Below are 25920 nucleotides of genomic sequence, written 5' to 3'. Positions count from 1 at the left end.
TTTTCCACCCAAGCTCAGGTTTGCAGCAAACAGGAACAAACTCAGCCCTGCAGGGCTTGGAGCTGGCAAGAGTTTGGGTGCCCCAGGTCATAATTTCTAAATTCCAGGAGGGATGGACAAAACTCGAAGGGTTGTGGCTCCCCACCGTGGCAAGAGCACGAGTTGGGCTGGGGAATGTGCCAGAGGAGCAGCCCAGGGTGCTGAGCTTGGAGCTGCATGGCAAGGTGATGGAAGGGGCTTGGAGCAGCTTGCTCTAGGGGAAAGATCCCTGCACATGGAGGGGTTGGATTAGATGATCTTTAAAATCCTTTCCAACAGAACCATTCCGTGGTGGGCACTGGGAGTTGCAGCCCCTGGGAACTCCAGCTGCTGTTCCAGGAGCTGCTTCTGCACAGGGCTGGGGAAATGACAGTTCCTGTGGGGGACAGGCAGAGTCCCACACTTCCCCATGGTCACCAGGCTCTGTAAACAAACTTCCCTTTGCCTGGAGACAGATCAGAGCCCGGGACTCCATCCCTCTGCTCCTCAGCACGCCCAGGGAAAAGCCAAGAGCAATACATTTATGGAATCCAAACATCACAAATGCGATTTATTTACACTGCTGACGCCAAAAGGAGAAGCAGATGCTTCTGGTTTGGATGCCTGTGCAGCCTAATCTCAGGAAAACACCGGGGTCAGTGTGAGGGAAAGGAAGGAATCAAAATGTTGAGTGTGTCACCCCCAGTCAGAGTCCTGGTCCTTCCCTGTCACACCCTCACACAAAGCTCAGCTCTCCAGGAGCAGCCTCCAGAGCCAGCCCTGCACACACAATCCCGTTTTCCCTAATTCTGCTGCAAGGTATCCGTCCAGGACAGCTCCAGAGGCTGCAGAGCAGTGCAGGGCTCTTGTCCTGCCCAAACCCTCCTGGGCACAAAGCAGCGGATAAAGAGCCCCCGGGGGATTTATTCGGCAATTGCTCCGTGCAAGGGAGAGGTCCCAAAACAATAAAGGGGAACTGTGTGGCCACTGAAAGGTGGGTTTGACAAGCAGGTGTGGAGCTGGCTGTGACCTGTGGGATCACACGCTGGTCCCTTGGGAAGAGACCTCAAAGCCCATCCAGCCCCACCCTGCCGTGGGACACCTTCCACTAGCCCAGGTTGTCCTGTCCAGCCTGGCCTTGGACACTTCCAGGGATCCAGGAACAGCCACAGCTTCTCTGGGCACCTGTGCCAGCACCTCTGATCCTCCCAGGGAAGAATTTCATCCCAATATCCCACCCAACCCTGCCCTCCTTCATCCTAAATCCATCCCCCCTTTGCCCAAATTCTCCACCGCGTGCCGGACCAAAGCACTTTTATTTTTGGGCTGGTTTGATCCCTCTCTCCCAGCAGAGGGCACGATGTGCAAGCGAGAGCGGGGATCCCCGGCCGGGAGCGATTCCTGCAGTGATGCTGCGAACGGGAACAAGAGCCAGAACCGCTCAGAGGGACGTGCCGGGCACGGTGTGTGCGGGGCGGCCACGGCCACTCGCGGCTCCCAGCCCAAACACCTTCCTGCGCTTTGGAGAGCGCCTGGTTTCGTTATTAAACACCCCCCGAGGTGCTTTAAATGCCATTCGTGGAAGCAGCTGTGAATTCAAGAAAATGCAGCCACAATCTGTTAGAAGAAAGCAAATTACCCTTAATTTTCCGGAATTTTGATCTCGAAAGAGCAGCATTTCCCAAAAACGTTCAATGTCTTCTAAAGTGATTTACTACAGGGAGCAAACCCATCTCCTCAATCCAATCAGCTCTGTGGCTGGTGTGAGCTCCAAATCCAGGTGTTTGGATTACTGATGCTTCAGAAAACTCATCCCTAAAAATGACTTAGTTGTAGAAAAATACTTTCCTGTGCGAGTCTTTTCTTTCCCCTGCATCATTATGAAATTTTCTTTGAAAGAGCTTTCCCAGCAAAAGTAGGAGAAAAGTTCCCTTCTTGCCTTAGTCACTTGGTAAAGTAAACATGGTGTGTAACCTCAGCTCTAATTTAAGGATTTTGGTCATTCCTAAGACATGGGAATTCCTCTTTCGTAGGCACCATTACATATCTGCTCCAAAAATTTTTTTATTTAATCTTTCTGCTCACATGGTGCTGCTGCTCCATGATAAAGTGATGAAGTCCTAGCTGACACTCACTTACAAGCAGTGAAATATAAACCACTTTTCTTCCAAGAAGCAAAGTTTACACTAAGCCCGTGTCCTGGGAGAGCCTTCCTTCAGCTGCCCCATGCCAGCTGTGATCTGCCCATCCATGTTCCCATTGGAATTCCCTCTTGCAGGGATGGGTGCCTCTCCCTGCAGCCCAGAAAAGGCCCCTGGAAAGGATGGATTGGGGGTTTGGTGCAGGAAATGGCTCCAAGATAAGCACAGGTGGTCCAGAGAAGCTGTGGCTGCCCCATCCCTGGAAGTGTCCGTGGTTGGATGGGGCTTGGAGCAAGCTGGGATAGTGGAAGGTGTCCCTGTTTATGGCAGGAGGGGATTAGATGACCTTTAAGGATCCTTTTCCATGATTTTGTGATTCCAAGCTCTTGGCAAGGTCAGATTCTGAGCTCTTTTGTAGTGAAGGATCTGACCCCACAGCCACAGCTCCATCAACCACCAAAGTCAGCCAAAAAGACTCAGGGAATGGTATCCAAGTGGAAAATAAAAACAGCTCATGGCTTTAGCTGAAGTGTAGAGAAGCCCTCTTTATCTCAAGGATTTGGGAACTTCAGATGAGGCTGTGAACAAAGGGACTGGAGGGTCTGTCCTTGACTGCAAAGTGCTTTGGGTGTCCCAGCCGTGCAGATCTCTCTGAGCCTGGTGCTCTGTCCCAGAATTTCCTTGTGGAGCATCTCCTTCCCTTTCAGCCTGACCACTGCCACAGCCCCCAGCTGCTCTCAGGAGGGACATTGGGTCAGCAGGGAACCATCAAGGTCAAAGGGATCTCCAAGATCACTGAGTCTAACCTGAGCTGCTCCATGTGCAGAGGTGGCACCAGCCAAGGGAAAGCCAAAGGCTGCTGATTCTCCTGGGAAATCACAGTGCTGGGTGTGCACAGGGCAGCAGGAAGGGCTCACAGCACCCATGAGCAGCACAGTAAAACCACCAGCACCCCTGGGTCTTCCCTGGTGGCTTTCTGCTGACTGGGGGAACTCTCCCCTTTATCAGCTCCATCATCCTGTGCAGGGTTTTGTTTCCTCTCCATCTGCAAAGGTGATTAGAAGTGGGGTTGAGGGGGATCAGCTGCCAGGAACTGCATCACAGCAAAACTGTGAATTTGCTGAGATAAGGCAGGAGATAGAACATCCCCTGGTGTCACTGGGTTCTCTCTCTCTCCCTCTTTGTTAACCAAGGAGCCAAATGTGGTCTAAACATTCACTATATAAACCTTGCCAACGTGGGCTGTAACAGAACAATTGTCTCCTCTAGATCTTTCTAGCAGAACCTCAGCAAAAATACATGAACAATGCCCAGGGTTTAACAAAATAGATTTTTATTAATTACAGCACTTCAAATAACATTTCATTTCTCCTGGAAGTGTCTCACTTCTGGTTTCAGGAGCAAGAACAAGTTATCACAGTGCATCGAGTTATTAGGACATCCTTCCTGCTGACAGGATCAGCTTTGACTGGGAATGTTCATCCAAGGGTTTAATTGACTTGATTACATTTCTGCTCTGCTTTTACTGATCCCCAGCCCTTGGCAGAGCTTCCCTTTGAGTCCCCTGAGAAGCAAAGTCAGCACTCAGCTGCTGGTGCTGCAGCCACGAGCTGGGGATGGCAGAAAGGTCTGGGGATGGCACAAGGATTTGGGGATGGCACAAGGATCTGGGGATGGCACAAGGATTTGGGGATGGCAGAATGATCTGGGGATGGCAGAATGATCTGGGAATGGCACAAGGATTTGGGGATGGCAGAAGGATTTGGGGATGGCAGAATGATCTGGGGATGGCACAAGGATCTGGGGATGGCAGAAGGATTTGGGGATGACAGAATGATCTGGGGATGGCACAAGGATCTGGGGATGGCACAAGGATCTGGGGATGGCAGAATGATCTGGGGATGGCACAAGGATTTGGGGATGGCACAAGGATTTAAGGATGGCAGAATGATCTAGGGATGGCAGAATGATCTAGGGATGGCAGAAAGATCTGGGAATGGCACAAGGATTTGGGGATGGCACAAGGATTTGGGGATGGCAGAATGATCTAGGGATGGCAGAAAGGTCTAGGGATGCCACAAGGATTTGGGGATGGCACAAGGATTTGGGGATGGAAGAATCATCTGGGGATGGCAGAAAGATCTGGGAATGGCACAAGGATTTGGGAATGGCAGAATGACCTGGGAATGGCACAAGGATCTGGGAATGGCACAAGGGTTTGGGGATGGCAGAATCATCTGGGGATGGCAAAATAATTTGGGAATGGCAGAATCATCTGGGAATGGCAGAATTATCTGGAAATAGCAAAATGATCTGGGGATAGCAGAAAGATCTAGGGATGGCACAAGGATTTGGGGATGGCAGAATGACCTGGGATGGCAAAATGATCTGGGGGTGGCAGAAGGATCTGGGGATGGCAGGATGTCTGGCAGGAGCTCAGTGTCTCCTCACCACAGTCTGTACCTGGAGCTCCTGTGTGAAGTCGGCAGGATTTGGAAGTGCCCATGGCCAGGTGTGCATTGTGTCAGAGGCACCTGGAGCATTTTGTGCTTTGCTGATAAAATCCCAGAGTGTGGGGGAAATCCCAGGAATCACCAGCTGGGGAACAGCTCTCACACATCCAGCCAAGCCCCAGTGTGGTCAGAAGGACGCTGGTGGCTGTGATCTCCCACACCAGTGCCAGGGGAGCTGGGACAGCTCTGCTAATCCAGACAAACCCCTCCCTGCTCTAACCCACAGCCATGGAGGCACTGGGCTCGCTCTGGGTGCAGTACATGGAACCTCCACACAGGGGGGTTCTCAAACTCTCTCCAGGGCCAGAGCAAACAGCACTGCAGCTTCCCTCCCCTTTATTTCTGAAGGAGGATGTGAGAGAAGCTGTTTCGTGCTTTGCTGTGACAGCCTCCCAAGAGCAGCTCTGGGAAGGTTCCAAGGTGTGGCATCTCAGCCCAGCTCTGTCTCAGGAGCTCTCCAGGAGGGGCTGATGCCCTGAGCCCACCTTGGACATCTTGGTGCCCACTTTGCCTCTCCATCCCACCTGCACAGCCTGGGGGTCACCTGAGTTAGGAATATTTTAGGACTAGGATAGATCCTGTCTTCAGTAAACAATTACACAACTCTTGGCTCAACAGATCCCTGAGGAAGCCTTTAAGCACCCTTTTGATATAAAAAACAGTGGGGTTGCTTTACACCCATGAAATGTCTTTTGTTTCACCTCTATGGTGAATAAAGTCTAAATAAACACACACCAGCTGTGGTGTCTCAATGCCAAGGGGCTCCTCAGCCCCAAACTCTCTTCAATAACAGCTGGACAGCACCAGGATGAGGAAGGTTTAACTCCCTGGTGAGCCTTGGTCCTGCTCATTGAACAGTGGTCTGGAATTGCATTGAGGGGTCTTGTGCTGCCCCAGCACTCCCAGAAGGAACACATCCTACTTGGATTTGAGTCTGGACCTGGGAGACATGCTGAAAAATATCTTGTAGTAGATGTAGACGTTGGCAATCCTCAGCAGAATTCCCAGGGTGTAGCTGAGGGGCTGGAGCAGGGCTGTGGCTGTGCTGGAGAGCTGGAGCAGGAGCCCCAGAGCTCCAGAGCAGGGGGCAGAGGCAGCGCTGGCCCTCAGCTGCTCATCCAGGAGGAGCAGGGCACACTCTGCAGCCACCAGCACCCAGATCCCCCTGGAGAGCAGCCTGGCATTGCTGACTGTCCTGTGGGGCCGTGACTCTGAGGGCAGGAAGGTGATCAGATAAGCCTCCAGGGCCACACAGCTGAGCAGGACACAGCTCAGGTGCGCGTTGGCCACGAGCAGCACCCGCGCCAGGGACGGGACACCAACACCCCCCAAAACCAGGCTGAGCAAAACCAGGGTGTCTGCCTGGGCCAGGCTGGAGATGAGGACTGCAGTGGACTTGGAGGAGACCCTGGCAGACTGCAGCAGGATCATGGTGTAGGCACTGCCCAGCAGCCCCAGCAGGGTGCTGACAGCGTTGGAGGAAGACAGGACGAGGTACTGGATATATTTCAGTGCCAGGTATCTTCTGAGATCTTTCATGTGGTCTCTCTCCATTGAAATGCCAGTTAGGGAAGAATATCTGGAATACATACAAAAAAAAAAAACCAAACCCACTGATTAAATATAAAATCAGCAGAATTTTAGGCAAACTATGATGGACCTGCACATTGCAGTGCCAAGAACTGCTTGGAGATAATGCCAGCTCAGGATCTGAGCTTGTGTTTACACACTCATCTCATAAATGGAATGAAGTTTGTAAAGTGCCTGGGTATTTTTAGGTAGCAGCATAATTTGTGTAATCTTGCACTGGAGGGGTGTAAGTGTGAATTATCCCTGGCCCTGAAAGGGAGGAGCCAGAAAATGATAAGCTGCAGTTCCTAGAAAATACTAAAATCATCTCTGAATTCAGTTCTAACAAAAAAACAAGGAAATTGTTATCTAAATGGGAGAGAGGAGATAAGGAAGAATAATGTGGGTTTCTCACAGATAAAGCAAATTGACTGAGCCCAGCTTCCTCCTGCAGCAGGGAGATCAATCCTGGTGGGAACAGCCAGTGTCACACAGCCTGAATTTCCTGAAGAGTTTCAATACTGTCTCATGAAACATTTTTAGGGAGGAGCAAGGTAAGAACCGTGGCCTAGGTGAAGCTGTGGTTAAGTCATGCACAGCTGGATGGGAAGCTGAGGGAAGGCTCATTCTCAGGAATTTGAGGAATGATGTGTCATGTGGGGCTCTGCAGAGATCTCACATTTGGGGTTTTCATGAATTGCAAGCAGGAGCTCAGCAGAATTCAGGCCTTGACTGAGGTTTGTGACCAGTTTTGAGGCCAAGAGCTTAAGAAAGGGGTGACTGAAGAAGTTTCAAGGAGGCAGATCCTCAGAGATTGAGCCCAGTGTGACAATCTCATTTCTCTCCTATTGAGCAATTATCTCCATATGTAAATTCCCAAAATTCCCAGTGTCAGCACCTCGGAGCTGGTGTTACAGAGCTTTTCCAGCACATTACCCAGCAGGTCTGGGTGGTTGCTTAAGTCATCACCTGGGTTTCATTTTGGAAAATGATAATCCCAAATGATTCCCATGAAAGGTACAGAGCCAGGTTTTTGAGACTGGAATTCCCATTGCTTGTAGAGACTTGTCTGGTACCAGGTTGACTCATCTGAGATTCACATGTGCCTGCTCTCCTTTGTCTTTGGGATGTCTGGCTGGGGAAGAAGTAGGAAAAGATTTCTCCCTGTATTTCAGCTGAGTCAATTCATCCTACCCTCACTTCCCACAGTGATTAAGTGGAAAAACGATTCTGCATTTTGAGGCAAAAGCAAATGATCTTAGAGGTCTTTTCCAACCTTAATGACTCCATTATTGGTTTGACCTTTTGTTTTGATACAGAGCACCAAAGAAATTCCAATCTAATGGAACAAACCCTGAATCCACAACGTGGAACTCGTGCAAGTCCCCAGCTCCAAGAGGAGGAGAACCAAGCCATGACATGTGCAGGTGAATCCTGATTTATCTTCTTATCTTCAAGCAAGTTACTCCTTTGAAAGGTACATTAAGAATCCCCTGTTATTTTTTTTCTTGCCATCTAATTCTGTGTCTGTTCTCATTAATTATATTGTGGGGAGATAAATTGCATGCACTGATAAAGATCTTTGCTTGTTTAAGGACCACCATCCAAGGGCTGGATTAACAGCAGATCTTGTTCATGTTGAACTCAGAGTTTCTGGGTTTTGGCTCCTGCCTCACCCCAGGGTTTGGTGATGAGTCCAAGGAGGAGTTTTAGGAATCAGGAGCAGCCGGAGAAACCAGAGGAGGTGCCCAGGGTGGAACCCTGAGGAGATCAAAACGCTTCTCCCAGCCTCTCTTCTTGACTTCAGCATTTCCCATAGTGCTGCTGGCTTTTTTCTGAACACCACAGAGTCCTTTGGAAAGGAGCTGGAGCTTCTGGCTGGAAGATTCCTTCTTGTTTTCTGTTGGTGAGAGCCAGAGGTATCCATCACTGCTGCCCCTGGAGGCAGGATGGCTGCCAGGGCTCCATCCACCCCTCCCACACTGTAATTTAGGGGTTAAAACTGGCACCCAGAATGCAGCAGAGCCAGGTTTGATTTCCTCCTCCACCTCAGGGGATCGAGATGTTTATCTCCTGTCCCGTGCCTCCGAAGGAATCTGGGCTCAGTGTGAGACAGCAGGTGACACAGGGCAGGGATCAGGAGCAGCCCATGGGTCCCTCACAGGCACCTCTTTGATAGGGAACAGACATCCCAGCTCCTGGCACTTGCTGCAGCTTTGGATTCATCTGCTCTTGGCAATGAGGCAGAGCTGGGAGGTGTTCCCAGGTGCTGGAGCTCCAGAGGCTCCTGGCAGAGTTTTGGCACTGCCAGTGGGGATGGTTCACACACCCCTTTAGGGCCCCCTTGGAATCTTCTCCCCCAAGATAAGAAATCTTTCCTTAGGAGACTCGTGCTAGAGAAATGTTCACCCCCCTGTAGACCCCCAGTGTTATCTTTTAGAGTTCTTATTGGTTTTTATCTCTTCTAAGTAATTGGTCACTTCTTCACCTAAAACCTTAAAGTAATTGGATCATTTTCAACTTGAAATCCCACCAGCCCACAAAAATATTTGGTGAGGACACAGCAAACCCTTTCCTCTGGCTGCAGCAGGGCAGGTGGGATCACACCTGCCATGGGAACAGGAGTGGGGAGCTCTTTCCTGAGTGTTTCCACACTTGGTGAAGGAGGCAACCTGAGCTTCACCCATTTATTTACTTATTTTATTTATTTCTTTCAAAGTAGCTCTTGTGGCCTGCGGTTCAGGTCACCCACAGGAGGATTCCTGCTCATGGACAGGGACACTTGGACAGTTTTTTGGTCAGATGAAATCTCAGTTCAAGCTCACTGAAGGTTTCCTGAGCCAACACTTGGTGTTTCCAGTGTGCTATTTTTTTATCTCCATGGGCATCTCTCCTGACACACTTCCCAAATTCCAGTTACTAATAGCTTCTCATTTGTCATAAGTACACTGTTGTAGTCTAAGGGGTGCCCAAAAATACCTCCTGCACTTAAACAAGTAATTCCTTTCCAAAACCCTCCTGGAACGATGTCAAAGAAAACAGAGAAGAGGAGAACAAATTAAAAAAGCAGATTAGCACTGAATATCCCAGCTGTAATGAGCTGCTATTCCTTATTTGAAAAAGGAAAAATACTTACATTTGCTGGAAGAAGCAGGCAGGGATAGTTTTCTGCATCCCTGCAGTCTGTGATGCCTCAGCAGAGCTGAAAAGTGCCGTTTCCCTTGGAATGATTCCTGCTTTTTATACACAGCACCCCGTGCTGGGCTCCACGTCAGCACTGGGATGTGTTTTGCTGGGCAACTTCCTCCAGAGCTGGTTTCACAAGGATTACTCACTCCAGTCATGGTGCCCATTAACTTTCAGCTGTCTGGAAAAACTGATGGCCTGAGTGGGAAAGGAGTCCCAGACACTTCCCCACTCACAGGCTGGGGCAGACCACAGTCTGTGCTGGGTGAGCCAGCACAGGTTATCCATGAGAACCCCTGGGAGCAAGGGAAGGGTGTCCTGGCTCTGGGATATCCTGGGAATGTTTGTGTTGGTGTTGTCTGGGATACCCAGGTTTGGTGCTGCTGACGTTGCACTCCTGCTCCTCATTGTTCTCCAGGGCTGGAGCCAAGTTCTTCCACATGTCAGGAAAATTAATCCACAAACACCAGAGGTTTATGTCCAAAAAGGAGACAGAGAAGTCCTTTTTGCTTTATTTGAATAAAGGGACAGGCCATGGGGCATTCCAAGGATCTCTGAAATTTTTGAATGATGCAGCCTCTTTTTTATCCCAATTTCCCAGCTACATTTCCCTCTCTCTGTGGTGCTTGAGAGGTCCAAACTTCCCAGAACACCTGATACCTGAGATTCCCCTCTAATGTACAACCCTCCCTTTAATTTTTAATTCTTACAGAATTCATGCTTTTCCCCATTGCTTCTTTCATCTTTCAATATCTGATTTCATTTATCAGCAAACCTGCAGCTTGTTTGTAAAATATCTTTCTTTTTTTTCTTCCATTAATCAATCAGTGGAATCCTTCCCATTGTTTCTTTTATCTCTCAGTTGTGGTTTTATCTACTAGCAGACCCACAGTTTGTTTGTAAAGAGGAATCCATCATTCCTCTCACTTGTTCCAGGGATTTTTCTGGTTTCAGTGAGGAGCAGAGCAGCATCCCACAGGCAAAAGGACACAGACACATCCCCAGCCACATGGCCATGGACCACAGCTCCCAGGCTGTGGGTGCCCATCCCATACCCACAACCAGGACATGGAAACAGGGAATGAAAGGGACCAGCCAGGAGTGTTCACTGCCTGTCCCACACCACTGCTGAAGCCATGGAGAGCTGTGCAAAGATAAGGCAGCAGAAATTCCCAGTGCTGCAAAGCTCTGGCACTGCTGTCCCCACCTGAGGAGGGTGCAGGGAAGGAAGCCCAGTGCTCTCCTCCCACCTGGAGACACTGGGGAACATCTGCCAAAGGCCCTTGGAAACAGGGATTGGGCTGGGTGGTAATTAATATAATGAAATATTCATTTTTGTATTTGATTCTAAGGAGTGGGTTCTGCCAGGGACTCTCCACAGCAATTTTGTGTTTTAAAACTTTTCCTGTACTTCACAACTTCTATTATCTTTTACAGCTATTTCACAATTTCTGTTGTATTTGCTTACTTCTCTTGCCTGCCTCGATGATAAACCAGAACCAGCAGCTGCCAGGGCACAAATTCTGCAAACTGTCCACACTTTTCTCAGCAGCTCAAAATTTCACAATGGCTTGGGGACAGATAAGATGAACCCTCCACCTCCCAGGGCACCACCCTTTTGGTGAGAGCTTCCCCTGTGCCACCCAGCCTGTGAAAACAGCAGGAAACTCCTTTTTTTGGGGGAGGTAGGAGGCTGATCTGAGGGGATCTGGCCCTGCTGTGCCCAGTTTTACTGGCCATGGGGAAGGAGCTGCAATCTCTAATCAGCTCTCTCATTTAATCAGTTTTAGCCAGTGTTTTTCCATAACCTGTTTATTTTGTGCTACACCTTTGTTTGCAGGCTGTGCCCAGCTCCCTACAGTGATTACTGTGCCCTTTAAAGCTGAGGACTTTCCTTTAATTTTTTTTTCCCTCAGCAACTGAAGTTAATTAGAATTCAACACTGTGTAAGAAAATTTCAGTTTGCTTCTGTCTGAAGCACATCACTTTTAATCCATGAGGGTTTCCAGCACTCTTCCCTTGCCACCTCATAGAACCACAGAATAATGGAATCACAGACTGGTTTGGGCTGGAAGGGATTTTAAAACTCACCTTCCACTTCCCCAGGTTACTCCAAGCCCCATCCAACCTGGCCTTGGACACTTCCAGGGATGTGGCAGCCACAGCTCCTCTGGGCCAGGGAAATGGCATCATCTGAATATTTTGTATTTTTAGGAACTTTTTTTAACACACTTGAAGATTTCGAGGAAATTGAGGGAGGACAATTTTCTCCACAAATAACTCTGCAGTTTGGTCCTACAAACCAGGTCCTGGTTCCTGTTCCTTGGTGGTTTCCCAGTTTTCTGCTCCTGATGGTGCCAGCTGCCATCCTGATCCCTGGGCTGATTGATGGCTCTGCTGCTCTTCTCGTGCTTTACCTTGGTTTTATTTTCTCTTGGGTTGTTTGAGAAACCAGAACAGCTCCTCTCAGATCTTCATCCAAGGTGTCCTGGTTTTCTCCTCATGAGGATTCTCCTGCCTGGACATCTGACTTGACACCCTTTCCCATCTTTATTATTTATTAGAGAATGTGCATTCCTTCAGCACTTTTTGTGGTTCTCCACAATTCCACCTCTCCCTCATCTGGCAGAGTTCAGAAGCTCCTTTTTGAAGCCAGAGCCAGCTGAATGATTGATTGATTGATTGAATGATTGATTGATTGATTGATTGATTATCGATTGATTGTCTGTTCTGGCTGGAACAGGGAGAAGGAGAAGCCAGGTATGAGGAGGGGTTGTGCAGAGTCTGGAGGGCAGGAGTGACGTGTCACAGCTCCCACTGCCACCCAGCCACAGCCAGAGCTCCACTGGATCAAAGCAGCAGGAGGCTGCCCAAAAGTGCTGAGCTGACCTCCATGCCCTTCCTTGTTGGGGAAGATAAAACAGGAAAATCTTACAAATATGAATGCTCAGATTCTGGGAATATAGAAACCATGAACGAAATTGAAATGAAAGCCACGTTTGAGATGCCAAGCCTTCGTTACTGAATTACCATGAAACAATGGGATGGCCCCTGAAGGTAATCCTCTCTTGATAGAACAATGCCCTCTGCCAGAGAGCGAGACCAAAGGTACAATAATTTTTAGAGTTTAAAGTGTAACACATTATGGTAATATAAGGGTTCCTATAGGCTGTATGTAAATGCTATAGAATTTGTATCTTGTATTACATTGGTTAGTGGAAATTAGAATATTCATCATGGAAGAAGATTTATTGTATTGTAAACGGGAAATTGCTCTTCTTCTTTTTCTCTCTCCCTCTCTCCCTCCCTCTTACCTGTCTCTCTCTCTTTACTCTCTCTCTCTTCTCTTGCTTTTTAACACCTCTTCTTTCTCTTCTCTCCCTCTCTCCCTCACCCTTTTATCCCATTGCTCTTTCTCTAACCCCCTCTCACTCCTTGTCTTACTCTGTGCTGCAGCTAGCAACACTCAGTAGGACTCTATGTTCTTTCACTCTTACAATAAATGTAGCAGTAAATTTTAGCTTATACAGACTGAATTTTGTCCCTGGTGACCATCTATCTTGACACCAAGACTCCCACACTTCCTGATGGGAAATCTGCAGGTCCTGCAGGCTGGAGAGGCAGGAATTGGCAAAGGTCAGCTCAGGTGTGGATGTGTGACCTGGCTGTGCCCTGCCCCTCTCTCCAGAACACGAGTTTCCCTTTTTTCACCTTTTCAAAGAACTCATCAGCAAAGGAAATCATCATCTCGCTTGTTTTATTGCCATTATTCTCAATTTTCAGGGTAGAAAAGGAAATTACCTTTTAACGAGAGCAAATGAGGGATAAAGCATTACTAATGGAATGTTTATTCCTTGTGGGCAGTAATTCCAGCCAGAAAACAGGATTTCATCAGGCCCTTTTCAAGAGCTGGCAGGAAAGATTTCCTTACAGGCAGACAGGGACACGGTTGATGGCACAATCCTTTTTGTCAAGGGGTAGAATGGATCAAGATTACAGGAAAAAAAAAAGCAGAAAGAAGTGGTGGTGATTCATAAAACCGGGGGGAAGACATTTAATGCAAATCTCATGGTGTTCTGGCTTCCTCCTTCACCAATTCCCATTTCCAGTGTGGAGCAGCCCTTTGGGGCACACCTTCATCCAGGAGCTCAGGTGGAAATTCCCTCTGCTGCCCTGGGCTGAAATTTTGGGAATAGCTTGAACAAGTTTGGAAATTCTCAGCTCTTCTAAGGAATAGTGCAAGAAGGGCTGAACTTCCCCAGCCCTTCTCAACTCCTCCTCCCTCTCAACTTTTCAACTCCTTCTCAGCTTCCTGCAGGAGGAATTTTGAAAGGGGATCTCATCCTGCAGAGATCTGCCCCTGCCTGCTCCAACCCTTCCAGGAAATCCCTGCAGCTCCTGGATTTCTCCCTGTGCTGTGCCATGGACAGACCTTTGTGGGGTTTGTTTCTGCTCCTGTTGTGGTTTCACCTCAGTCTCTCACTTGTGCCTGAATTCTCCAGGTCAGATCAGTCTGGTTCCAGTGTGCTTTCCTTTGAGTCACAGCATTCCACTGCTCAGCTCATCCCCAGGGATGAGGCTGGCAGGAATTTCCCTGGAAGCCACAGATTTCCTCAGTTTTCTGCTGAACTCAGCCACCTTCCCCACCCTCACACCAGCACTCGCTCACCCCATCCTGGCTGGGCTGTCTCCATCCCTACCCTGCACCCTTTGCAGGAAATTATTTCCATGCAGGCTGTTCCTCAGCCATAAATTTTGTCACTTTTACCATCCCAGTGCTCTCCCCCATCCCACCAGGAGAGAGCCAGAGGCTGTGTGGGGCTGGGATTAATCCAGGTATGGTGCCAGGGCCACTTGCACAAAGAGGTACCAACCCAGAGAGGCTCAAACAGAGCTGGTATCATCCCATGGCTCATCCAATGCAGATTTACCTGGAGAAGGGTTTCTCCAATGTCCTAGTTTGAAGGACAGGTGTCTGCCAATAAAGGCAGGAGCTTCTCTTTGAAATGGAGAATGTAAACGCCCTCCCTCCAAATTATTATTATAATTTTGAAATTAAGGGGCTCTCAGGCAAAGATAGGGGAATTAGGAATAACAGTTCTTTACTAGGTAAATTAAAATAGAAATGCAGTATTACAAAGAACAATCCCAACCCTGCCAGAGTCAGAATCCAAGCTGACACCCGTCAGTCAGTCAGGGTGTTGGCACAGTCCCATTCAATGGTGGCTGCATCCTCCTGCAGGGGCAGATGTGGTTCAGCTGGAGCAGTGCTCCTGGAGAAGGTGCAGTTTCCTCTGAAGGTGCAGGGATGATGTGGAAAGGTCTGGCTTTCCTCTGAAATCCAGTGGAAAGAAGGTGCCTTGGTGTCCAAAATGTCAGTTTTTATCTGGGTAGGAAAGGCTTGGCTCCTCCCCTGGCTGGAGCATCTCCCAGTGGGATGATGGAATTTTATCAGTCATGCAGTGGGACTGAATGGGCCAGCAGCAGATGATATCTCCTGGAGGGAGGATGGGCTGTGGGAAAGATAAAGATGATTGCCCAGCTGGTTTAAAGATGGCCCATTAGCAGATAATATGTGCCAGGAGATCAGGGTCACTGCCCCACCCGGCTGCAGCAGATGGGGACAGAATTCACATTTCTGGCCACATCCTGCACTGCAACCCAAGACATCCAACTTTTACACCGTGTTGTAAAGTGAGAGCAGAGCAAACAGTCTTTGCAGTGGTGGGGGGTAAATGCAAAGTCATTGGAAAAGCCCAAAGGAGCTTTTGGGATTGGGAAAGGACAGTGAAGGAATGGCTGGGGCATGGCAGGATTGGAGCCTGTGCTGAGCAGGGATCTCTGAATCCCAAACCTGGGATTCCCAAACCACCAGGGACAGAATCCCAACCACCAGGGACAGCTCCAGTGCCGTGATCCATCTCCATCTGCAGCATCACACAGAGCAGCCCTTCCTCACAGGGAGCTGACACCAGTGCATGAGGAATTACTGGTGCTGCCTCCAGTGACCAGAAATCTCTCCTGTATCAACACTGGTTATCTTCAGCTGGCAGGGGCAAAGTTGTCAGAAAGAAAAATTTATGATTTCTTTAACAAACAACCCTTGGAGCTATTTTGAGTGTTATTGTTGCATGAAATAATAAAAGAGGAAACAAATTCTGGGCTATTCCATGCAATTCCCGTATCAGTGAACGTGTTTACTTTGGACAAATGACAGGAATTGGGAAAATGTTTCCTAGTGGGACCACACAGATGGATAAAAATAACTTCCATAGAAAATCACCTAATTAAGAGAGTGACCCAAGTGTGCTGCTGCAAAACTTCAGGAGATCTGAGCTGCCAACCCAGAAAAATCCTTTTGGATCATGAAAATCCTCAATCCCTGCAAAGGCCAATTAAGGTTTGGGGTTTTTATGACAAAAAAATTAGGGTGTGGGGGTTTTATGGCAAAGAGCTGGGAAGTCTGTAGTTCCTGTGGTCCAGGGGAATGGGAGGAAATAGAGGAGAATGTTGGTTTCTGCTCAAATTCTGGTCATCAGTGCAAGCTGGTATCAGGATTTCTGGCCCTTATCACTTGGCAGGTCACAAACTCTGCTGGAGCTGATAAAAGATCTGGGGGCAAGGGGAGAACCACAGCTGTTCAATGGGGCATTGCCACAACTTTGGTGGGATTTTTTTAGGGTCTCCTGAGGGTTTTCCCTGTCACCTGTGTCCTCACAAACCCAGGGCAGTGCCAGTGGTTACCACCACTGAAGGATTGATTCCCAGCTTCCTGTAGGTTTTTTTTTTTATTTTTCTTTTGAAGAGAGCAGTGGGACATGGAAAATAGGACCTGTGAGCCACCTGCTGCTGCTGGCAGTGATTATGGAGAGCCAGAAATTCTGGGAGCTGATCCATGGCAGGATGAGCCAGGTGCTTGTGCTCACTCAGCCCCGTGGGTTTGTTGGACCAGCTACTCCTTCCCAAATCCCAAAAGCTAAACATTGATGCTCCTGTTCCATGGAGTCCTGCTGTGCCTCAGAAAAAAAAGAAGGAAAACACAGCATGGAAAGAATGATGGGAAAAAAGCACAACTAAATAAATAACGAGGCAAACCAAGCCCTCAGCTGAACTAATGGCTTGTGGTTCCTGCAAGGAAAAATTGGGAGCTGAGAAAACATCTGCCTGATGCTTTTATAATTCTGTTCTAATATTTAAATGCAGGGTGAAATTTGATTTTTGAAGCAATGGAGAGGCTTGAATGTGGATGGATTAATTGTAAGATAAAGCAGAAATCAGTTGTCAGCCTGGAAGCTCAACAGAAGCAGATCTGGTGTGACTCAGAAGGACTCAGATGGCCAAAAAAAGACAATTTTGGTGGTGTGGAGTCTGCAGGGGGCTGGAGTCAGGCAGAAATCTCTAAGATCAGAGAGAGTTTTCCCAGAAATCTGAATTCTCCCCAGAAGGAGCTGGGATCAGTCCAAGGTCACTCCTTGAGCCTGACCTTGCAAAGCCAGCAGGGTTTGGATGCACAGGCAGACACAGACCAGAGCTGTGCTGGGGTGATTTCTGTCTCAGACTGGGGCAAAACTGAAACAAAATCTCATAAAAATTATTTCAGGGAGCTCAAAGAAAGTTGGGAAAAGACCCAGATCCAGCAGTGGCACTGACTGGAGTGAGCTGCACCTCTCTAACTCACAAACTGATGGCTCAGAAGCAGCACCAAGAGGGTTTAAGGTGTTTTTTTGGCAATGGGTGATGAACACCAGGCTGTACCAGGTGATAATCACAGCAATCCTTCAGCTCCCTGCTTCTCAGCACTTGGAAATCCACTGGAAAGGGTTAAAATGTCATTAATTCCAACTTAATCATGTCCCACTTTTGCAAAAGCTCCACTGATATCAGTTATCTATCATTCCTCCTATCACTTTTTCATTGCCAGCAGTATTTTTGTGTTCTGTGGGATTCCAAATGGATGGGAACAGCCACGACTTCTTTGGCTTTGAAATTGCCCAAACTCAGCCTCAATACGGTCATAAATCTTTACGAGAATATATTCATATACAAATATTTGAAATATTAATATTAAGTTATGCATTTAATTGCTGCAGGATTGAGCTGCTGATCAACACTCATTAATCATTTTCTGGGGTGTTGATCCCAGTCCTGGCTGTTCCCAGCAGGGACTGACAGGGGACACCAGCCTGGGACTGTCCCCATCCTCCACCACCTCCTGGAGCACCATTTGAGACATCACTGATCACAAGGGAGGTGATTTTTTGCATGCTATAATTTTATTTTTTTTTAAATTTTCCCACTGGCTGCCTTGGCTGCTCCCCTGTTCTTTCCCAACCCAGGTGAAAATTCAATTTTAAAGCCAATTCCTGGCATTTTATGGACCTGGACTGCACAGAGTTGAATCATGGCAGAAAAAGAGTAAAAACCTTCTCCAGTGAGCATTAAAATAAACCCCAAAGAGCCATTCTCAGCACAGGAGATAAGAGCAGGCAGTTATATAATTGAGGGATGATTCAGAGCCTGGAGGAAGATTTTTGGGCTGATCAGGAGCTGATAGCCTGGCTGAGAGCACAAGTCATGAAATCCAAGCAGAAAGGATGGAACAGAAGATTTGGAGCAAACAAAAGGAGCAAAAGCAGCTCAGTGTGGTGGAGCAGGGTGGTACAAACCACACAGCTCCTCACTCTGATGGAAAATGTGAATTATTTTCAGGCAGATCTCCCGGTGACATTCAGGAAATGAGAGGTTGTAACGATTAAAAGCAAAACTTCGATTTTATAAAGATTTCTGGTGATATCTGCTGCAATCTGCTGCAGAAGCAGAGCAGCAGGAGGGCTGGAGGTGGGCACTGGTGCTGTAGGAACATCTCTTCACAAATTCCTGGTACGTGGGGTGTCCTTATCTGCCCTCAGCTCTGCACAAAGGGCCTGATTAGGTCACTGCTCATCTTTCTCTCTGAATTTTTCCTTTCAAGTCAACAAGAAAACAAAGGAAAAAAAAAAAAGCCAAGATGAGAACTTGAGCGCTCAAAGAACAGGAAGTCTCTAATACTCTTTCCTGTGGTGTTTTTAACCAGACATTTTGCATATCTGATGCTCCAGATCTGTCATTCTGGAGGGCTCAGCTCTTGTAGTCTCCCCTTGCTGCAATTGCAAACCCTGCCCTTGAAGAGCTGGGGATGAAGAATTCCTTGAAGAGGAACCAGAATTTATGTGTGCTCCAATTTCTTCTGCTCCAAAGCTGAATTTTTGGGTTGGCCTTGGCTGACCTGACATTTCCCTTGGCTGAAAAAACCTGGATGTGTCCAAGCCCAGGTTCCATCCTGCCCTCTCCTGTCTCCAACAGCTTGATTAGGCTTTTCCCATCTTACTGGGGCAGGTTTTTAATTACATTTTTAATTACATCCTTCCAAGGTCTTATCTCTCTCCCCATTCATGCAAGGTCCATCTGGAACCTGTTGGATTTATTTGGGAATTAAAGCCCAGGGCTGAGCTCTGGGGCTGCTCCAAGTTTGGGGCTTTCCCTGTCCCCATCCTCCTGGTACAGATCATTTTACCAGCCAAATATAGCCCAGGAATCCAGGATTATTATCCTAAAAAGAAGTAAAATGGCACTTGGGCACATGATCTTGGCTTGGCAGTGCTGGACCATGGTTGGATAAATGAACTTCAGGGTCTTTTTCCTAAATCATTCCATGATTCCAGTTCTCCTGGTGGTTATTGTGCAGCAGATGAAAAATGAGGTTTTTCCTTGGCCTTGTGTTCCCCAAGGTAAAACTGTGAATGAAAACAGAGAGGACAGGTGCAAATAAAATAAAATGGGAATAATTTAGATGTTTAACCCGTGGTAAAGTATGCTTGATCATCAAAGATTAATTATGGTCTATTAATTCATTGACCTGGCATTTCTTCTTCATAGCTTTTAAGGAAAATCTGATTTCCACATGGATGGATCCACAGCTAACATGGAGCTGTTCAAATGCAAGGCAGGATTTGCATCCTGATGGATTTTTCCTGAGAAAAGCCTCTGGCAGGGGCTGCAGGTTTATTCCAGCACGAGATGCTGAACATGATCTCAGGGATTCTGTGGAAAATACTGGATGTGTGCTGTGTCCCAGATAATTCTCTGGCCATCTTCAAATTTTGAGCAGTAATTTATATCACAAGACACACTAAATAAATACAGGCTCCAATTGTCACCAACAGCAGTTGGACTTAGGGATCTTTGAGCTCTTTCCCAATGTTGGTTATTCTAGGATTCATTAATTCACATGAATTTAACTTTCTGTTTAGATATGAACAAATTTCCAAGTGCTAGAAACCCTAAAAAATAGTATTGATGCCAAAATTTCACTTGTTCTCATGCTGTTTATTCCAATCCACTGCCCAAAAGAGAAGTTCAGTTTCCACAGGCTGTTTCTGGCTTTTTTAGTTTACTTTCCAAAAGAAGATTAAAGTAAAAATTTCTCCATGAGGACTTTTTTGCTTTTGTACTGTTGAGTTTTCGAGGGGGGAAGTTTGTTTTCTCATCTTTCAGCAACAAAGAAGTCTGGTGGGTTTTGATATGAGAAAACTCTGTGAAAAAATGATCATCAGAGAGTTAAAATGTTATTTTTGTGGGTGAGAAAGGCTCCCAGTAACCTCAGCTGGGAGGGTTAAAGTCAAACCCCATCTTGAGGGTCAATAATGCACCTTTAGGTCTGGAAAAAATATTAAGATGGAAGGATAAAATGGAGAAATTTGGATATAATACAGATTTCCCATTAGTTCTACAAAACCAGGAGAATCCATAGAATTTCCCAGCTCCTCATAAATGAACCACGAGGAACAGGGAAATGTTTTCAGGGTGTTTTTCCCTGACAAGGGATGCTGCACATTCCCTGAGTGGTTTCTCTGTGCTGGGACTTGTGAAACTCTGGGGGCAGAGCTCAAAGCCAGCCCTATCTGCCCCCATCTGCTGCAGCCCTCGTGTTCCACGTACAAAACAGGAAGGGGAAGCAGCAATTGGCTCTATCAGATCAGCATCTCCAGCCAGAGTGGCTCTTTGTTCTCACAGGTTGACACGTTGGGACTGTGAAAAAACCCCAGCTGAGGAAATGCAGCTTTTCAAGTCAGCAGTTCAAAGGTTTTTGTGATGATGGCTTTGACTTTTTTTCTGAGGTGGTTGATCATCTCAGGGATGCTTTTCCTGGCACCCAGCACTGCTCAGTGCTTGGTGGAGCCCATCCCATAATGATTCTGGAAATGTATTAATTCAAGCCTTCTCTTTCATAGAGCCACAGGTAGAGTGTGACCAGCTGATGGCACGTGGGTCAGTTCTGGTGCTTTGCTGGGTCCTTCACCAACCAAACCCCAGCAGAAGGATGGCTCAGAGTCCTTGTCTGGAGGTTTGGCCTCACAAATTTGATTGAAACATCCTTTCCAGAAGTTTCCTTTGGCAGAAGAACCTGAAATGTCTGTCCCAAAGATCCCTGCAAACCCAGTGAGGATCAGTTTAGGGAGGAGTGGAACTGCAGCACCAGGAGCTGTGGCTGTTCCTGTCCTTGTCCCCACACTGTGCCAGCTCCACTTCCCAGAAAAGGATTTGGGTTTTTTGACAGGAAATCCTGTCAGTGAAACAGAAACAATCACTTGTCCCTGACTGATGCCTTTGGTCCTCCCCAGATTTGTACCCATCTCCATCCCCACCTCTTTTTCTGGGGAGAGATCAGTGCCTGTGAGAGAACAGCACCATTCTCCAAATGTTTGGGATAACAAGGGCTGAATGTGGTCCTTGAGCTCAGTCCTGGGAGTAATTAATTTTAATAATTTATTTTATTCATCCCAACAGAGCAAGTGCTTTATGCCAAAAAATGCTGCCTGCAGACCATGCTGAAGGTGTCCAACTATCTCCCCATCTTCCCTCAGTCCTCTTTCCTCAGCAGCCACTCAAAAACTTGCCTTTGCAGTAGGATTTGGTGGGCTGAGTGACAAGGGCTGAAGTTTCCTTCACAGGAGGCTCTGGTTTCCCAGAAAAAACAGGGAATGGGGAGCTTTGTTGGCCTCATGGCTTGGGATGGAGCAGCTTCTTGGAGCTGCCAGTGCAGGTCACTCATTAATATCAACCCCTAAAAACCAAAAGGAGATGCTGGAAGTGTTGGGAGTGTGACAACAACTCAGATTCCCTCTGTTGGAGCTGGGTGCTGATAACACCAAGGGGTGGCTTTGATCCCTGGATAAACCATTCCCTTAAAAGCTGGACTTGATGCTCCTTTAGTCTGTGATTCTGTGAATTCCCTGTGCTGAGTCCAGGGAACAAAGTTCAGGTGAGATGAAGGGATGATCCCCTGGAGAAGCTGCTCCCACTGGGGCAAAGCTGATACAGCAAAGGGATTCCACATCCTTGGCAAGCAGCAGAAATGACTTCTCCAAATAAGAGGAAGCAGAGGAGGAGGGAGCAGAAGCCATCCCACAGCCCTGCTGACCCTGCCCTTCCCCCGTGTGGTTTTGTGTCACCCAAACACAGACCCAGCCAGGCTGGCCCTGACCCAGCACTTCCCAGAGACAACCCACCTGCTTCAGGGTGACTCTGGGCTGTTGGCCTTCAGGGCACAAAATTTACTGCACTGAGAGGCTCTTCATCTCCTCTCACACCGAGGGGACACCTCCAAACCTCCCCTTTCCCTCCAAATTCCCACCCCAGTGCAGTGGAAGCTCATCCCTGCCAGATCCAGGGGCACTGCTCCAGTGCACTCCCCTCCCTAACCCCCACCAAGAGCTCTCCATCCTCCTTCCCTCTCTCTTTTTTTTCCCTTCTGCTTTCCTCCTGTGCTTTACTTCACTTCCAAGAGCTCTCCATCCTCCTTCTCTCTCTTTTTTTTTTCCCCTTCTGCTTTCCTCCTGTGCTCCACTTCCAGGAGGGACGTTCCTGGCATGATAACTGAAGTCACACACATTCCAGGTGTGGCTGGTATTCCCAGGTCTCCATGCCTGATTTCAGGCATCACCACCACCACAGTCCTGATTTTCTGGAGAAATCCTGCAGCTGACACTGTCCCTGGGAGTTCCCTTCCAGTGCCACACAGCCCAGCCCACTCCAAATATCTTGGGGCAAGTCTGAAGCTGGAACACCATCCTTATCCCACGAGATTCCAAGGGAAAGGACTTATTTTGGGGAGTCACAGGAAAGGAAAGAGAATGCAACGTTGTTAAGATGTTTGTTTCCTCACCAAGCTCCACCTTTCTGTCTCCCCTTCTTGAACAGCCAGAGTGGAAGAAGTTGCCAATGCTGGAGGAATTTTTCATTCACTCTGGGAAGTATTTAGGCTTTTAGGAAGTTGTCTGGAAGCCCTGCAGTAAAGAGATAAGCAGTGTGCTGGATCAGGGGCATTCAAGTAGTTGGAATCCAGTGCCATTGGAAACTTCTTGGAATGTGGCTGGAGTTGCAGGAATTTGGGGGAGAAAGCAATGGAGGGTCAGTCAGTGCTAAATGACACCCCTAAAGCATGGTCAGGCTTTTCCCAGATTTGGATGGTCCCAGACAGATTTCCAAAGCCTCATTTGTGCCTTTATTCCTTATCCCATTGTCTGTGAAAAGGGAATCAGAGGAGTTACAGCCCCAGCATCAAATTGCTCTTATCAGACCTGGTGGGGATCACTTTATTGGGATCTTCTTCACCCTCATATCTCTGGGAATTCATCCAAGACTCTTTTTAGGTGTCCTCCCCTTCACTTGCTCACACCTCTGGATCTTCTCATATGTTGCTATATCAGGGAGGCACTGCAGTCCTGCCCACCCCAAATTCATCTTTGCCACATCATGTCAGAGCTGCAGACTGAGCTCCTCCTGACTTCAGTGTGGAAATCCTCACCACCAAAACTCTGGCTGCAATTCTAGCACATCTGGAGCAGCAGCAGCCTCCTCGATCCCACACCAACCTCAGTCTGACTTTGCAACTAGAAATCTTCCTGTTCTTGAAAGTGAAAGGCAGAAAAGAAAAAGGAACAGAAAAAAAATATATATGAAGAAAATAAAAAGAGAAGGAGAAGGAATTACTGAGTAGCAAAAAGCAGAAGGAATGGCCAGGAAAAGCAACAAAAAAAGCAGAAGAATGTCTGAATGGAGTAACAGTAGAATGTGCACCACAATTAAAACAAACTCCAGAGGCAGCTCCCAGCACAGATTGAAGGCAGCACAAGGAATTGTCCAGTCTTGAAATATTTCCGAATCAGGTGGGACAAAGCCCTGAGCAGCCTGACATGGCTTGGATGGAGCAGGAGTTGCACTGGAGATCTCCTGAATTATCCCATGATCCCATGATCCATGAGAAACTGCACATCCACAGCACTGTGGCTTTGGAAACTCCAAAAGGAGCCATAAAAATGGAGCTGGGGCAGGAGGAATGGCTGGGAATTCTCCCAGGGAGTCACACAAGGGCAGCACTGTGGGAGAGCTGTGCTGCTGTGGGGTCACTGCTGCCAGCACTTGGAGCAGAGCTGGGCAGGCTGAGCCTGGGGATGTCCATGAGCACAGGGAGGGGTCCATAAGGACAGGGAGGGGTCCATGAGCGCAGGAAGGTGTCCATGAGCACAGGAAGGTGTCCATAAGGACAGGGATGTGTTCATGAGGATAGAGAGATGCCCATGAGGACAGAGAGAAGCCCATGAGGACAGTGAGATGCCCATGAGGACAGGGAGGGGTCCATGAGCACAGGGACATGCCCATGAGGGCAGGGAGGTGTCCATGAGGACAGGGAGGTGTTCATGAGGACAGGGAGATGTCCATGAGCACAGGAAGGTGTCCATGAGCACAGGGAGATGCCCATGAGCACAGGGAGATGCCCATGAGGACAGGGAGGTGTCCATGAGCACAGGAAGGTGTCCATAAGGACAGGGAGGTGTCCATGAGGACAGGGACATGTCCATGAGCACAGGGAGATGTTCATGAGCACAGGGAGATGCCCATGAGCACAGGGAAATGCCCATGAGCACAGGAAGGTGTCCATGAGCACAGGAAGGTGTCTATGAGCACAGGGAGATGCCCATAAGCACAGGGAGGTGTCCATGAGCACAGGAAGATGCCCATGAGCACAGGGAGATGTTCATGAGCACAGGGAGGTGTCCATGAGCACAGGGAGATGTCCATGAAGGTAGGGAGATGCCCATGAGGAAAAGGAGGTGTCCATGAGGACAGGGAGGTGTTCATGAGGAGAGTGCCCCACGTGGTGAGTTCAGCAGGGCTAGCTTTAATCATGGAATGATTTGGGTTGGAAAGAACCTCAAAGCCCATCCAGTCCTAGCCCTGTCCTGGGCAGGGACACCTTCCACTGGACCAGATTGCTCCAAGCCACATCCAACCCAGCCTTGGGCACTTCCAGATGCTCCAGATGCTCCATGTTCCCACCATGGATAAAGGTTTGTTCCCCCAAAGGTTTCCCCACTGCCCCAGAGAAGCCAAAAGCTGCTGGGTCCCACTACCCAGCCCCCTGGGGCCATCTACATTCCAGTTTAATCTGGGGATGGGAGAATAGAAGAATTCCTTAACTCCTTAGCAAAAGGGGGGAATGGCATATTATACATCCTCAACATAAACCAATACCATAAATTGAAAGTTCAGAGTGGGATAGCCCACGTTAAAAATATTCAAAATTGAGAAAATTATTACTTCATTTGATATAGCTTTGGAGTTTGTTTGGCTTTGTTTGGTGGGTATTTTTTATTTTTGGTGGTTTGGGGTTTTTTGGTTGATTTGTTTTTTCTCGGCAAAACCACAGTTGTTTAAAAAACAGATGGACAATTACAGCACATTTCGGGATGCTGGATGAAAAGAGTGCTAAATTAACGAGAATTCTGTTTTCTCTCCTCGGAGACCAACACCAAAAAAATCTCCTGAAAACTATTTTTAAGCAGGGTTGTTAACTCTGCTATCAGGGATGAGCTCCCTGCCAGCCACAAGCAGGAGTGAAATACTCCGAGAACAGAAACAGGGAGGGGACCCGGTGAGTTCCCACCAGACCGGGCACGGCTGCGATGCTCCCAAGCGCTATTTCCTGGGAAGGTGGGAAAACCTGGGAAAAGCTGAAGGTTTCGGGGTCCCGGTGGGGCCGGGGCGGGGCCGGGGGCGGGCTCGGGGGCGCGCCCCGCTTTAAGAGCGGCGGGAGCGCGCCTGGGACAGATCCGCACCCGCTCCGACCCCGCAGCGCTCCGGTAAGAACTGCACTGGGATGCACTGGGATGCACTGGAAATGCACTGGGGTTTAGGGGTTGTGCCGTGTCCCGGTTCGAGCCGCTGAATCCCTCCCGGAGCGCAGCCGCGCCGCTAATGAGCTGCGGTGTTAATTAGCGGCCGCTCGCCGCGATGATCGCTCCGTTCCTGTCCCGTGTCCCCGCTCGAAGAGGGAACTTGGTGTTTTGGGGCACTCCCGTCCCTCCCCAGACCGGGAATGCAGAGCCCGGAGCGTTTCTCGGGATGGGGATGCTTCGTGTTTGTGCTTGGAAGGAACCACAGCACAGCGACTT

The 25920-nt window shown here is 48.3% G+C and overlaps 2 protein-coding genes across 2 annotated transcripts in view; one reads left to right on the top strand and one right to left on the bottom strand.

Annotated features, from left to right (window-relative positions):
• Nucleotides 1-3510: 3510 nt before the first annotated feature.
• On the bottom strand, nt 3511-9455 carry LOC130253184 (uncharacterized). The gene is made up of 2 exons (XM_056491523.1): nt 9378-9455; nt 3511-6251 (listed from the first exon to the last, which is right to left on the bottom strand). The coding sequence occupies exons 1-2, from the start codon at nt 9413-9415 to the stop codon at nt 5591-5593; spliced, it is 699 nt and encodes a 232-aa protein (XP_056347498.1). The 5' UTR covers nt 9416-9455; the 3' UTR covers nt 3511-5590.
• A 16085-nt stretch (nt 9456-25540) lies between these two features.
• CYSLTR1 (cysteinyl leukotriene receptor 1) overlaps nt 25541-25920 on the top strand; it is a 5518-nt gene continuing 5138 nt past the window's right edge. The window contains exon 1 of the mRNA XM_056491522.1: nt 25541-25608. The gene's annotated coding sequence lies outside the window, so the exon portion shown is untranslated. The remainder of the gene's footprint in view (nt 25609-25920) is intronic.

Source organism: Oenanthe melanoleuca, chromosome 4A (genome assembly GCF_029582105.1).
Source record: "Oenanthe melanoleuca isolate GR-GAL-2019-014 chromosome 4A, OMel1.0, whole genome shotgun sequence".
NCBI classification, from domain to species: domain Eukaryota; kingdom Metazoa; phylum Chordata; class Aves; order Passeriformes; family Muscicapidae; genus Oenanthe; species Oenanthe melanoleuca.
Note: the sequence above shows the minus strand (reverse complement) of the source record. Positions and strands in the feature narration are given on the sequence as shown.

Coding starts and splice junctions, on each gene's coding strand:
- LOC130253184 (XM_056491523.1), bottom strand. CDS start 9,415: ATGCAGAAAACTATCCCTGCCTGCTTCTTCCAGCAAAT. Junction 6,252..9,377: donor GCCTGCTTCTTCCAGCAAAT/GTAAGTATTTTT, acceptor TATGTATTCCAG/ATATTCTTCCCTAACTGGCA.